The following is a 15510-nucleotide window of genomic DNA, read 5'->3' on the forward strand; positions in this document are numbered from 1 at the left end:
GGCCTGCATAGTGCTATTACAATATTCAGATTACCGTGCACTGGAAATTAATTGGACTAATTAACATACAAGTAAATGATGATACCGTTAACACATTTCATTAACTCAAACTGTCATTCCATGTTCGTCGTGCACTCCGTATTGCATTACAATGAATTGAATTCATTAAATTATGCAAATGAAAGGTGCCAGGGAATGGACGTGTCCTTTCTTAACGTTCACAGACTTGCTTTTCTATGGATCTCATCTACTGCCAATTGACTTTAATGCAGAAACATGTGCTTTTCACTTTGATATGACAGATAAAAGATTTTAGTAGACACACTTTCAATCAGACAGACCTCTTCACTGGGAAAAGGACAACTTGAAACATTTATAATGCTGTGTTCTGTTCATAATATGTGTTCGAGTGGCAGGGCTTTTTTTTTTTTTGCTGTAAGAAGTCAGGGAATATTAAATATACCACTTTTGACTAAGAGAGCAGTTAGGAACGGCTTAAAACCATGAGTCTTGGGGGGAAAATAAAATAATTAAAAAAATCCAAAACAACATAAGACAAATACATTTTACAAGAACTCAAGCTGAATCTTTGCATTGCTATTTGAAAAATAACCACAGATAATCAGGTAATATCTGGTTAAGTAAAATGTCATTCAAATTCATCAAACAAAATATATTAAACATATGCATACTTTTTTTTTCTAAATAAAATTCTGTAGAAGCAACGAGTGTAGCCTAAGTTTAATTCATTTCCTAAATAACCTACTTCACCACAATTGTAAACTTAGCCTTCATCGTCCTGTTTGCTCGACTAAGGAGATGTTTTTCAACATTACTACATTCCAACCTCAACCAGTACAAAACAGAGTCAACAGGACCATCAGAGCATACCATAGAAGTGCAGAAAGCGGTCCAAAGGTTAGCTGACCTCTCCCTTTGCGGCTGGGGCTGCAGTGACATCTGCTGGATTACAACTAAGGGTTTCACACACAAAATGGGTATTAACTTACAGGATTACACACAGGGGAATGGGAAGTGATCACTCCAGGAAAGGGTGAAATGCTTCACATTTGTTCAGTATATAGTGAAAGCATATACACAAGGGTTTGTGACTCATGCAGGTGTAAGAGGATGGACCTTCATATATATATGTTTATATAAATAACTAATTTAAATTAATTTTTATATATCTCTACTACAAATAATCAAAAAATATAAACAGATGGTTTTACATTAGTAAAATGACAAGAAATTATGAGAGTTGACAACCAGAGGGTTCTGTTTAGTCATTTTAGTGTGAAATAAAAAGCTGCCCTCAAAAGTGGGCATTGTACAATAGTTTGAAGATTTTTTTGTTGGAAAAAAAAACCAACCAAATAAAAATACAAGAGACATGTTACAATGCTATATATAATGAAAAAAATCAAAATTTGACATCACAATCTAGGGCATATTAAAATTGTTGCAAATTTTAAGAAAACAATATAGTGTTTTATCAATTACAATTTAGTAATGACATATGCATTACAAAGTTGGGATTGGATCATGTTTATGCTGTAGTCACCAAACACCATCCCACCACAAAAACGATGACTGGCAAAACAACTCAAAACTGAGGTCTTCATTACGTAAAATAATCTGCCATATGAAAGTGCAAAACAACCCTAGAGATGAAGGGGGAAATCTCCATTTGAAGACCGACATGCATGTGCTTCGGAGACACACTGAGGCAAAAATAGTTTATGGCCTTAAAGAATAAAATGAATGATGTTACCTTTACATTTTTTAAAAATTGAACTGATCATAATGAGCATGAAAAGAACTATTTAATGTTCTCTTCTACTGCATCTTACATCGTGTGCCCCGGATGTTTTACGATCATGGCTGTGGTAGATCAGAGAAAAGTCAAGACAACTGACTGACCTTATTCAAACAAAATTACTGCAAATCACATTAGATCCACAGTTAATAGAGATCAATAGATTAAAATGCCACTTCTTGTACAGATTAACCTACTCTTTGCATGTAATGTGGTTGAGAGAAGTATTACTTCACAAATCTCTTAATATTTTCAAACTGAATTTGATCCAAAAAGCACGAAGACTGAAAGCCTTGTAACGCAGCACTCCTACCCGATCAGAATGTGGCACAGCTATATGCACAACCCAGAACAGAGATACCAGACATGTCCAAAAGAGAAATCTTCCCTACTTCATGCAAACCAAACACTGTAACTTCAATGGTTTTTGAGTCAAAAACAGATATGCCCACTTTATCAGGATTCTTATTATGATTCAGTGTAGATAGTTCACTCTTATAAAATTGACATAATGGAATAATTATAGATATAAAAAATCTAAAAAGCTCATTCAAGAGATGTAGACACCACAAAACCAGTTTACTATGCAAAGCCTCATATAAATATTTTTTGCTCAAAAAGACTTGACAACAAATGTATAACATTGGATCAGTTGTACAAGGTTCAAGAAAAAGAAACTTATCACATTGATTGTTTTTTGTTTTGCCACCTACAAATTTCTTCAGAATTTTTCAGCTTAGAGAGGGAGCCTTGCAAAGCCTTAATTTGTCTAAACAAAATAAGAAGACCACAGAAAAAAAAAATGATATATGCATGTTTTAAGAGGAGAGCATCAGCAACAGACACATTAAAGACACATTTGGACATGTAGAACTTCATAACAGCCAGCACTAGAGTGGCACACTTCATTCTAGTGTTCATTCGTGTTATACATTGAATAACCTCCCTTATGTTGTGGCCAACTAATGCCAAAATTTGCCTTACCGAGCCACAGCATTACATTAAGATTCCTCCCATCAGACCTGCAGTTTCTTTTATAAAGACTACTCCCAATCAGACACATACACATCAAAAAGTTGCTTTACAATTCATCAGCAACTCCACTTTTGTACACAACAAAGCATGATACAAAATAAGGCATTTCAGTGTTTTATATGGAAACCACATTAAACAATTCGATTCTGCTCCACTCTCACCATAAAAAGACTGCAGACAAACATAAATCAATATTCTATATTTGTAAAATATATTTATATATGTATATATATATATATATATGCATTTACGTAAATGTATATATTTACGTAAATGAAAATAATCTGTTTAGGTATAAAAAGCAGGATACAAGTGTAAAGAGGGGAATCTATGGTCAAACTGAGATTCAGGAGAAAGAAAACGAGAGAATGATGGAAAGGTATAAGGAAACCACTGAATCTTGGCAGCCAGAAAAAATGTTCAGTTGCATCCTTATGATGTGGTTCCTTCCTTAAGAGTCTACCATGTCCTCTCATTTGGTTGCTCAGCTCTCGTTGATCACTCGGTGACTTCACTGGCCGAGACAGTGACTAGCTGCAGGGGGATCTCTGCTGTAGTGAGCAGTTCTTGTGAGTTGGATGTATTTACGGTAGCGCTAACTGTGGCAAGGCCTTGCATGGCACCTGGCTGGATGTTGGTGAGGATGAGTGTGGTACCGCCTGAAGTGATGATGCTGTCAGAAGATGCAGAGGTGTCTACACTTGCCACCACTGCACTACCTCCACCCTTCTTATTCTGATGTGTCTTTATATGCTTGGCCAAGTGGTCACTGCGCATGAAACGCTTGGAGCACTGTGGACACACAAACTTCTTCTCTCCTGAAACAAAAAAGATTAAACAATATATTACATATTAATATAATCAACACAACAAAAGGTTATTCTTAATTTGGGCTTCATTTGCATCCTCTCAATGAAATTACACTTTTCTTATGTTTATCATTTGCTTCACAACAAACTAGAAAAACTGTGACAGTAATGTGAAAGTAATGCAATGGGAATAGCCATTGTTCAACTTGCAAAATCAATATTTACTACAGTAACTAATGACATAAACACTAAGACAGTCAATGTTTAAGACTGGAGAGTGTGGTTTTTTGTTATTCTACCTCGTGTACAACTCTAAACGTTAAAACTAGGGCTTGATGGAAAAAAAATGTGAATACAAAATATTAAAAAATATATATTTAAGCAAATAAAAAATAAATAAAATAAAAGGAAATCTGTGAAATGAAATTTCAATATATTTCAGTGTAACAAAATCACAAATCAACAGCAAACCAAAGCACACCTCCAATGTATCGCACCAAGTCACCAATTCTCTCATGTCACTCAAATATCAGCATAAGGAATAAAACATAGGTAGTCTACAAACAGTTTAAGGAATAAAACATTTTAACAAAGCAATACAGTAGGAAAGATGTGAGTGAAATGCATGCATGTACCCGTATGTGTTCTTCGATGTCTTTGAAGCTCATCACTGCGTGTGAATCTCTTGCCACAAAACATCCAGTTGCAGACAAAAGGTCTCTCTCCTGAATGCCATCGCAGGTGGGCTCGAAGATGAGATGTCTTCCCATACACTTTCCCACAGCCTGCTATATGACACACATGCTGCTTCTTCTTCCCCATGTTAGAACCCCTTGAGCACACACAAATATTATACACAATTATAAGGTATCTCACAATTTTGTAGACACATGCATCCTGGAAAATACATACAATGCACGTTTTTTTTGAGCTATGACTCATGTAGCCATTGACAAGTGATTAACAAGCTCTTTGGAGGCTGGGTCCAGTGTGAAAAAAAAAAAAAAAAGTAAAATACAAAAAAAATATTATGTATGAGTTTGCTCGTACTGGGATTTTAAATTCCTGCCTTTTGAAGCTCAGTAAACTAACACTAACATTCCATTTTTTTAAAGCTGCAGTGACATGGATAAAGCATGGCCAGTAACACTTAAGTTACACTCAGGGATTTCATAACAGCAAATTGAAAAGGCCTGATAATAAGACACTGGTAATGTCAGAAAACTAACAGGACTGTACAGCCACATTTTTTAAATTGCTTTAAATTCATTATATTGCTAAAGGTGTAAGTAATGCAAGGGTAACTAACTGCGTGTGTATGATGTGGAAAAAAATAACACATTGTACAAAACCACATTGTGCAAGCACAGTGTAATTTATTTTGGTGTAAGGGTTTATCACATACTGAAGAGTTTTAACTGCTGGCCAGAAATGGTAGTGAGGGTGCAGCTCTGGTAAAGGATATGCCAAAATCTTTCCAAGTTACTGCCATAACAAGCATTTAGTTTGCAAATAACCTTAAAGGCTAAGCACCAGCTATATGAAAGTGTCAAACAAATAAATACAGTTGAATTTGAGTTCCTAACTTGTGTTTATTGATAGTCAGTAAACATGTTATTTCTTACTAATTCAAGGAATAAGGTTTAAAAGACCGTTGTCGTCTCCCCCCAACGGTGTTCGGAAACTCTAATAGGCGTCTTGACTGTGACGTAGATGGTAGACAACAACTCTAGAAGTTGCACTTAATTTAATGCAAAATGACGAAAAGGTGTGTTGTTTTTGGCTGAAATAATTCAATGTACAGTGGGACATAATGGCCCAAAGATCCCAAAATATCCAGAAAATGGACTAAATTTGTCAACTTTAAACGGGCACTTTGGAAAGGGCCATCCGCTCACTCCGTTATCTGTAGTGCTGGCACTTTTCCAACAATATGGGCATGTAAGGAAACCAACGAAAGGTGTTCAAGAGCCTCTGTAACATGGAAGTAAACAGGGTAAGGACACTCACTTCGCCTGTTTTAGTTGGTGTTAGTTAACGTTAGCTTGACTTGCTAAACTCGGTGGCTCAGATTATACTCGGCTACGTAGCTGCATTACGGAGGTTTATAGTGTCGGATGAATTCAAGTTCGAATTCGATCACATTTACAAGAATAACGGTACCTCCAAATTTGAGTTTAGCTTATTGCTAAGCTATTGTCATGAATAATGTTGGTTATTTAGCTAGCTACATATTGTCATAACAGTCAGTCATAACGGTGTTTTACCGCAGCGTTGTTCAGCTGTTGTCCACCAGCGACGTCACGGTTGCGTTCAAGAATTTCTGTAGCGAGCTCGGGTTTTTCCGTCAATTTAATAAAATTGTCAGTTTTAAAGCAAAGTAAGCTGCTATTTTCATTTTAATTCATACTTATATATGTCAGTAACTAAAAAAATGTGAAATATTCATGGAGATCCATTAAGTGGTGCTTAGCCTTTAAATGGCTTGCAAACATAAAGCCTTGACTGAAATAGCACTGCCTGTAAGAATGTTTAAAGTATAGAAAATTTACAGTAAGACATTTTTGTGAACATTCTCTGGTTTGTATCTATTTAGAATGCAAGAAATTGCATGTGTTTTTAAGAATTTCTGGATATAGCACGAAAGTAAATGTTACCTCCCACCGCCTTCTTTGCAGTTAGGGCAGGTACATGCGACCCTGCGCAGCCGTTTGCCCTCTTGGCCCATTAGCTCCATCTCTTCTTCTACTAACCTCACACGCGGGTGAGACAAATCATTAGTATTGAGAGTAGAGTCACCAGCAAGAGACCATTCTTCTGAGTCTGGTTCCTCCTTTATATGAATAGCTAAAGAGGGGAAAAAATTATTATTATTTTTTTGTTTGTTTTTTGCCACAACCAACATAACACAACCAACTAAAAAATGGATTCAGCATAAAATGTACTGGTTGGGTTTTAAATCCCAAGAGAGAATTATATGACATGATTAATAATACTTAATATAACCAGAAGCATCAACTGACAAAGTAAAAATGATTGAGTAATTGAAAAAATAAATTCATTTTTCCTAAGAAGTCTCAAGAACGCATACTTCTCGTAGACACAATCATTTGATTCAAAAAGCATCATCTTTGTTCAGTATGTAATACCTCCAGGGCTGTCTGTCTGTAACTCCCTCTGGATCTCTGTCTGGCCCACTGAGTTAACTGTGACTGTCTGCAGGTTTGGGATCTGCCCAGAGCTGATGCTAACCGGAGTGGAGCTTAACGAAGCCCCCTGTCCAAGAGAGAGGGTTTGCACTGGGGTTAAAGTAATCTGCTGGGCTTGGGATGACTGGAGCTGTAAATTCTGGAGATTCTGAATACCCTGAACCTGAAGGAAAGTAATAAAAGTTAGTTCATATGCTGATCACAGACTGTTCAAGATGTAGCATTAGAAACATGTCCAAATTAACAACTGCATAAGTATAATAATGTTTTAGTATAAATGTAGAATAATGTTTTAGTGAGTCCTTTACTATTATTATAAACATTTAGAGTAGATTAGATTAGAACAATATTTCAGAAAATCTGTACAACTTGACTATAGGTACTACCCCAATCAAAAATGATTGAATTACCACACTTAAGATCGTCACTAATTATTTTTACTTTGTAGCAAAAACAAAAATTGAAGAGCAACACCTGTTATATTACTGCTAGAAATCAGCAAAGCATGGATAATAAAAACATGTGTGTGTTATTGCACAGCAGTACAACAAAGACTGTTTGACTTTGCATTTTACCCATATGCCTTAACCCTGGCAATTTGTCTTAAAATATAGAAAAAGAAAAAAACATTGACAATATGGGTAGAAAACAAGTCAATATTTGTGGCAGAACTGTGAGAAATGTGGTTTACAAGTAGTAGAACAACAACCAACATTAAGACCTAAACAGCAGAAAACAAGTTTACTAATGAGAAGCAATCATGGATAATTCAGAGATGTATCACGACTCTACACTGGCCAACAAGATAATGCTGGAATGTTTGTTTGTTACTATCCTAAAGAACATAAAGATGAATGCTTGAAGAAAAGCGATTTCCCCACTCACTTATGAAACATGTCAGTTAAAGGACCAGTGCACCTGTCACTTCTTACACCACAGGAGTATAACTAAACATTAGATACCTTTCTCATTCTATAGATAGAAAATAGGTCTGGAAATGATCAAGTCATTTTTCAGGATGATAATGAAGCTTGCAAACAGTCTTTTCTTCAGGAAAGGCATATCAACTCAAGAACATAGCCAACAAACCATGGCCAAATGCACATAGAGCTTTCACCTCAGTCAGCACTGGCAGCGCAGCACAACAGTGGAAGAAAGGTTTGAGCTGCTCCCAAATAGCTTCATGTTCCCTACGTAGTTTACTTCATACTTTATAAAACTGCTACAGCCAGACAGGGCACTAGTTCAACAGGAAGCTGTAAAGCTCATAGCTGATTATAAATGATTTCATAATTCAACATACAATGCACTATGTCAGTGAAGCAACCATTATTTTATGTCAGTGTGCAGTAAAGATTTTAGGGAGATAATTGGGATTTAGATTTTTGACCAAGCAACAGAAGCAAGAGAGATGGCGTTTTTCACTTTCTCATCTTTCTTACACAGTTCAAGAGCTATTTACTGTCCTCCTGAGCAAACTGTGGTGTACACAAGCTACTAAGCGCGAGCATACGTATTTCCTGCTATAATACAACACAGTCTCTAAAATAAGTTGGTAAGGAGGCGATGTGCATAAACATGTGCGTATGCGTGCTGTTTCAGAGACAGATCCATTCACAATACAGACAGATACAGGACACTTACATTTATGAATGTGAACCGTCCAGAGATCCAAATGCGATCTGAGCATAATATCGCAATTGATGAACGAGACTTGTAACTTATGTGTATTGAGCAAAGAAAGCTATGGGACTTGGCTTTCAGGCTATTACATAGCCTTACATTAAATGGCAATTTTCCAACGAAATGGAACCTACACGACTCGACTCTGCTCTTTTGCTCTTCCACCAAATTTGGTACCGTGTCCCTGGAACCAGCTACTTTAGAACCCTTGCTCGCATCTGATTACGAATTGAACCGATTAGGTACAAAATGTGACATGTATACCCTGCAGAGTGCTTATTGGCCAGAGAGAACTGTCAATAACCACAAAATGCAGAGCTCCAGCACAAAATATCCGCTTGTAAAATCTCTCAAGTTACAGCAGCAGTCACATTTTTTAAAATCTGAATTACAACGACAGCTCGTAACATTACCCCATGGTGTTTTAAAGAGGTTCAAACACTACTTGAGTTGGTGGCTGACGAAAATCTCCAATCTAAAACAGTTTAAGGGGTGCATTCTGTTCTAATACACAAAGGGACATGTAGTCAGTCATGCAGGGCGTCCATTCCCTTTAAGAAACTGCTGGTTTTTGGGTGGTTTTGGTTTTGGGTTTGTTAATGAATGTTCTTTCTCTGATATTTTATTAAAAAAATGCCTGTGACTTTCCTAAAAACACTTTCAATGGGAAATAAAATCTGTATATTAACAACAGATGTTGCTGTAGTGTATTTGCATGTTTTTGTTGTTTTATTTACGACTGTCTACCATTAGTTCAGATAGATCAGTAGAGTTTTTTTATATCTTGTTGTACCATCCAGCTCTTGCTGGATTCTTTGGTTAGCCAACAATCCAAGGAGGGTATGCACTTCTCCAAAAGAACACAGTGTAATTTTACAAGCTGCCAGATACCGGGTATCAAATTTGACTAATGGAAAAGCAAAAAAAAAACAAAGTAGAGAAGTTGAATTTACCATGCAATGGAAACATGTCATTATAGTACTGTACCAAATGATTTCATATTGTGGTTTGATGCATATTGTTTATTAAAATAAAGCATTATGTAAGTAACCTAGCTATTTAGTAACTGATGGTACCTTGCACTATGGTTGAGTAGCCTAAAATGACTGTGGTAATGTCCACTCAAAGTCCTGTTTCACAGAACATAATGTGGATGATCAACAGTGCATAACTGTATTGCAAAAAGTGTTGTCTGCCTCAAGTTTTTAAAATTGTAACCACACTTAAGATGTCTTTCGACTCGCTACTACCCTGTGTTACGCTTGAACCAGAATTATGAGTTTTGGGTTTTCTTAATCAAGGTTTCTCCCTTGAATTCCAATGGAATTTTTTTCTTGCAAATGTCCCTGGGCTTGCTCACTGGGGCAAGTTTGTGACAATGCCAACTGTAAAAATCACTCTATAAATAAAGCTCAATTTAATCTGTCCAACGCTATTGGAAATATTTGAATCCAGCTTTATGTAGAATAGTGTTATTCTTTTAGTGACATCCATGCCTTTAAAATAATGAGACAATTGTAGCATCAAATAACAGTTAATGATTTTCTACCTGATGATTCGGTTGTTTGTCTGTCCTTTATCTGGATAAACATACCATTCATTCAAATAATATTCGTTTAAGGTATGTTTCATAAAGCCCGAATGTTAAACTATTTTCAAAAATGATTATGCCATCTCTATAATTTGTTAAATTGCTACAATTAAAAAGCTGAGTGAACCTCTATCATTCCCAAATGTTCTGCCAGGGGTAGTTTTACAGGATATATCATATTGGAAACTGCTAATACCATAGTGTCAAAAAAAAGCACTCAATATAACTTATATCCTACCTGGAAGGTTTGCCACTGTATTTGCCCTGATGGTGAGACTGTCTGTGCCTGAATGAGGAAAGTCCCTGGATTTATGAGCTGTACGTTCGGTAAAGCCTGCTGGCCCTGAGCAGATATCTGCTGCTGGACCACTTGCCCATCAGTGGTCTGGAGGGGCATCTGCTGCAGCTGGATCACCTGCTGCCCTGCTGACACATGACCCTGAGAGAGGTAGCCCTCTGTTTGCTCTGACACTGTCATAGCCTGGGTCAGCACACCTGTGCCATCTATTGTGGTGGTGGGCATCTGAGAGGATGATGACGAGGAAGATGTCGTAGGCACAAACATGTCTGCTCCTGCATTAGTGTTGTTGACCACTAAAGTCGACTGTGATAACTGTTCTCCTGCTTTCTCGGAACACACTGAGTTTTCCACCATCTGATTGGTCATGATTAGTTGTCCATCAGCAGTCACCCCTGTCGCTATTGTCTGGGCACCAGACAGCCCTAGAGAGTCCAAATCTACACTGTTAATGGGCACAAAGGTAATATTACCAGGCAAGCCCACAGGCACATTAGCAACCACCTGCCCCTGACTGTTAAAGGTTGAACTTCCTAAAGTGACTCCCTGGATCTGCTGGACTTGGCTAGGCTGGGCCATGAGGTTCTGGCTGTTGCTGAGGATGCTGGCTGGTGCAGTACCAGCTACACTGATGGTCTGAGAGCCGTCAGGGAGAATCTGGATCTGCCCTGAAGCATCCTGAGTCAGGGAGGCACCCTCCACCGTTGAGGTAGAGAAGCTCAACTGTCCATCTGCTGTCTGGATCTGAGGGATAACCTGGTACTGGATGTTAGGCACTGTGTTGGCGGCGGTGTCCGTCCCTGATGCTAGCAAGATGGACTGGCTCTGAAGGCCTTGCAGGCCCTGAAGAGGAAGAACGTACTGCCCATTGGAGGTGACTATGCCTGTGCCGGACAGGTGCACAATGCTGGACTCATCCTTAGCACCATCCCATCGTTCTGCTGTGCTGGTTAACTGTACTGGTGTGTGGTCTGCTGCCTACAAAAATACAAGAACAACAGTATAGTGTGTTAGTAAGTGCAAAGTGTCATAGTGTAGCATCAGAATGGTCAAAGGATTTGTAACACATATACATCTTGCAAAACAATTATGTAGGTCAAATTATGTTTACTTGACTTAAATAAATGCACAAACACAGATACTTATGTGAACAAAGAAAGACATCCTCATGAATAGAAACATTTTATTTTACATTCAAACTGTATTTGAACTCAATGCCAGTGAGTTAGAGCTGTTAGAGCATGGAAATTATAATAATACATGTTTTTAAGGTCAATTTTATGTATTTTAGAATGAGAAAAAATTGGAATACATTCCAAATAATACATATAAATGAGACCCCTGTTTTTTCAGTAATAAAAAACATGGTGTTTTCTGATTCACACGATGTTAAACCAATGAAGAAATCACCTCTTTATAAGTATATTGGAAAAAGTTACACTAAGCCTTTTAAAGGCCTGAAGTTTGATTATATCTCAAAAGCAGAATATACAAACATGATGTGTATATGACTATAATGTATTTGAGACAAATTGTAAACCTAAAACTGTAACTTTTGCTAAACTACTGAGTGTTGAATTTAATGTTTTTCCAATCTGAGTATTACAGCATGTCATTTACCTCATCTGCCAGACAGATGAGGTAAATATATCACCTGTTATAACGTTTTTAAAATTCTCTTAGCAGAATTCTGAAATATTAACTTGGTGTAAAAACAAAGAATGTTTTTGAGGTGCTAATGTAGCAAGCAATTAAAATGTTGACCCCACTTACTAATCTTAAGTAATACATTATTATAAGACATTGATTCAATATTTTGAGCCAAATTGCTGACAAAGACTGAGGGACAATAAACAGACACAGCGCTTCCAACGTTAATATGAGCGGAATATGTTTTGGTTTCACGGACGAGAGATACATTTTCCTGTACGTTGGTTTGTTTGTTTTTGTTTGTTATTTTCAGGCGGGGCTGGTGTTTCACCGGGAGGTGGTGACTTACCCCGGCAGCGGCGCCGTTCTCCCTCTCGGAGGCCGGGGAGCCGAGCTCGCTGCAGGTCGCGGCCAGCAGAGCGAGCGGTGACGGCGGCGTGTCCTACCCACAATGGGCGGGTTCAAACACAGGGAAAAGTGGGTGGCCGTTAGTGCGGAGCCACACAGGAAGTAGCACTTTTTTTCTCCACAACAATTTAAAAACGTGTGAACTTCACAAAGCACCATGCATTTTTCAGCTCCAACAAACCTACCCGAGGAACGGGAGAGAGACACGAAGCGGGGACAGTTACCTGATCTCCTCTGCTACCATCTTGCTGCGGAAAGTCGCTCTGACTGCTGTCCACGTCTAAGGCAGCCATTTCCTCGGGGTTAAACAGGCTATTCAGGCGCTGGAGAAAACAAGGTACAACGGAGAAAACCGCTCACAAAACCGACTCTACTCTCCGCAGCGCTGCAGCACAACAACAAAGAGATGTGTATACCAGCTTTGAGGCCGGAGTCCGCTTCTCTCTCTCCAGCGCCTTGTCCCAACTCTCCGGTCCACCTTAAGCGGTGCAGCGGCTACAGCTTGGAGCCGCAGCCTTTCAGAGGGAACGGACTGTTGGAATAAGACACTGGCGAAACAGAAAAGAACTTGAGGTCGACAAAAAGAGCCTACGCAAGAATCCAGTGCTCCGGACCAAGCTAATGATAACAATTAGCAAAGAGAAAGGTTAGCAGCTACATATTTAGCATTAGCTTTAGCTCAGCGAGGGCTAACGCTACGGAAAGAGACAAATAGCGAAAACAGCTCTGAGTTACATACCAGTCATTACATAACTTTAATAGGGTAAAGCTCGGCTTAATTACACGCCAGACATGATTGTATTAGTCGGAGGCGGGCTGCAGGCGCTGGTTCGGGTCTGTGTTTTCTATTTTGATTGACGGTGCGGGAAACACAAAAGGTGGGGCTTCCACTGTTGACTGTGAAAACCTCGTCACGCGCAGGAAGTCCCGCCGATCTCCTTCAGCCCCATTGGCTACTTCATCCTCCCTCTCCTCCGCTGATTTGTCCAACCACTTGTCGATCCTTTTCTCCCTGGGCTATTTCCCGCTTCCCTAAACATGTCCCGGACAAGTAGTGTTTTAAACACTGAGCCACGGTTAAATGATGTGATTATTACTCCATTTGCTTCAAAACCACCCATTCAAACATGAGAAATGCCTTGTAGCGGTAGCTCCATAAATTTAAGTCAACGCTTCTTTCTTCAGTAGCCCCAGTTGTAGCCAACTAAGGTTACCTAGAAGCTCAGCTTTGTTTATCATTGTTGTAGGGGTTTAGAATAGGAAAGTTTGACAGTATTTTATCGTTGTTATGATGAATTATATTGCATCATGCCTTTCAGTATATCCTGGATATTGTAAGCATGATTCATTACAACGCAAATAAAGATAACTGGGTAAACATTAAAGTAAAATCCAGTGTATTGTGTTTGGTTTTTCAGATTCAAAAAGAACTCAGAAATACCATGAATGTTTATTTATTATTATTATTTTGCTCTGTTATTCTTATCTGTGATAACCATGCTGGGGGAAAAAAAGGCCTATACCAAATTATTTGCTCACTAGCACCACCTGCATATGTTTTGTTTTCAAATGCTGCTCTACAATCTGCAAGGGAAATCCTCATATTGGTCATCCTAATAACAAGCATATTGGCATATTGGAAACTACAGTTTTATGCTGTACCTATTTGTATTGTGAATATAAAAAAAAAAAAACAGAATTTGATGTTTGCAACACACTAGCAAAATGTAGTACATCGAGTTTCCTTTCAATTCACCTTTAAATCATTTTGCAAATGAGGATAATAATATTTGCAGTTTAGTAAATGAAATCTTTGTGCATTCTTGCTTCAAACAGGACTTATAAGTTTCCTAGTGTCCATGGTCGTCATTGTATGATTCCTCAATTCCCGAGGCACCTTAGGAGAAAGATGTGGACCATTGAAGAACACACACTCTGTGTTAAGAAAGCCACACTGCAGATACTGAAAGAGGCCTTTTTCTGAATTAGATATGGATTTCACAAAAAAAAGTCTTGAAAGATGAACATTAATTTATTAATTCCTCTTCTGTCACTTTTTTCCAGGTCAGATTCTAGTAAGTCAAGAGCATACCTGGAATCACTGGACACAAGGCAGTAGCACACCCTGGATAGGGTGCCAGTCCATTGCGAGGCAACACACACTCAGTCATGGCAGCCTATGCCTCTCTAAATTCCTAATAAATGCCTCCACCTACTAACATACATCTGCAATTCACCAATGTGTATGGCATGGATGTACCCCCATGTCATGACAGATGTTGGCTTTTCCATATTGAACTGATGACCATACCCATTTCCACAGTCTATCAGATCACATGAATTGTGCTTGAGCCCACAGAACTTGGCGTGTATTCAAACTTCCAAACCTATGTGGCTATATTTATCACAGCAGCATGCAACTTTGCCTTGCAGTGCTGTCTGAGGGCTTGAAGGTTATACATAGAGGTATTAAACAGGTTTTTCTGAATCTTTTCAAAATGGTATATCTCGTAAATGGTGAAAGACCGACATTCTTGTTAGTCTTGCGCTGAGAAATGTTCCTTATGAACTATCTGAAAACTCTTTCATGAAGTTTGTCACAAAGTGGTGAGCCATGACCTCTTTTTACTTGCAAAAAACTGTTTTTGTTGAGTTTTTTTCATACCTTTAATATTAATCTACTAATACTGTAATGTTTCAAAACAGTGTAACTTACATATTCTATAAACATATCACCTCTGTTGGGTGCCTGACCAACTTACACGTCTTTATAATGTATGAATCCATATATATATATTCAACCAGGATAGAGCATCAATCAGTATCTGGGCACCCACACATTCAGACATTAATTCACTCACACAAGGACAGTTATTAGAAAAGTCAATTCATTTAACAGGTTTTTGGACCTGAGACCCCAGAAGAAACCCCTGCAGACATGGGGAGAACAAGGACACTCCACCCAGATGGGACTTGAACCCAAGATACAAGCTCTGAGAGGTGAATGT

At 38.3% G+C, this 15510-nt stretch overlaps 1 protein-coding gene across 10 annotated transcripts; it reads right to left on the minus strand.

The window, feature by feature from the left end:
• Positions 1-1300: 1300 nt before the first annotated feature.
• On the minus strand, positions 1301-13404 carry sp3a (sp3a transcription factor). Of its 10 annotated transcripts, none has more exons than XM_066686301.1 (8): positions 12919-13404; positions 12727-12825; positions 12444-12492; positions 10385-11422; positions 6813-7035; positions 6321-6510; positions 4299-4495; positions 1301-3672 (listed from the first exon to the last, which is right to left on the minus strand). In XM_066686301.1, exons 2-8 carry the CDS (start codon positions 12744-12746, stop codon positions 3353-3355), a joined length of 2037 nt encoding a protein of 678 aa, XP_066542398.1. In that variant the 5' UTR covers positions 12747-12825; positions 12919-13404; the 3' UTR covers positions 1301-3352. The 10 variants fall into 10 exon arrangements, with proteins under 10 accessions (XP_066542398.1, XP_066542392.1, XP_066542394.1 ...); XM_066686295.1 differs by having other exon boundaries at positions 12444-12536; XM_066686297.1 differs by having other exon boundaries at positions 12444-12536; positions 13242-13401.
• Between the last annotated feature and the right edge of the window lie 2106 nt (positions 13405-15510).

The sequence above is a fragment of the Hoplias malabaricus genome, chromosome 12, assembly GCF_029633855.1.
Source record: "Hoplias malabaricus isolate fHopMal1 chromosome 12, fHopMal1.hap1, whole genome shotgun sequence".
Taxonomy (NCBI): domain Eukaryota; kingdom Metazoa; phylum Chordata; class Actinopteri; order Characiformes; family Erythrinidae; genus Hoplias; species Hoplias malabaricus.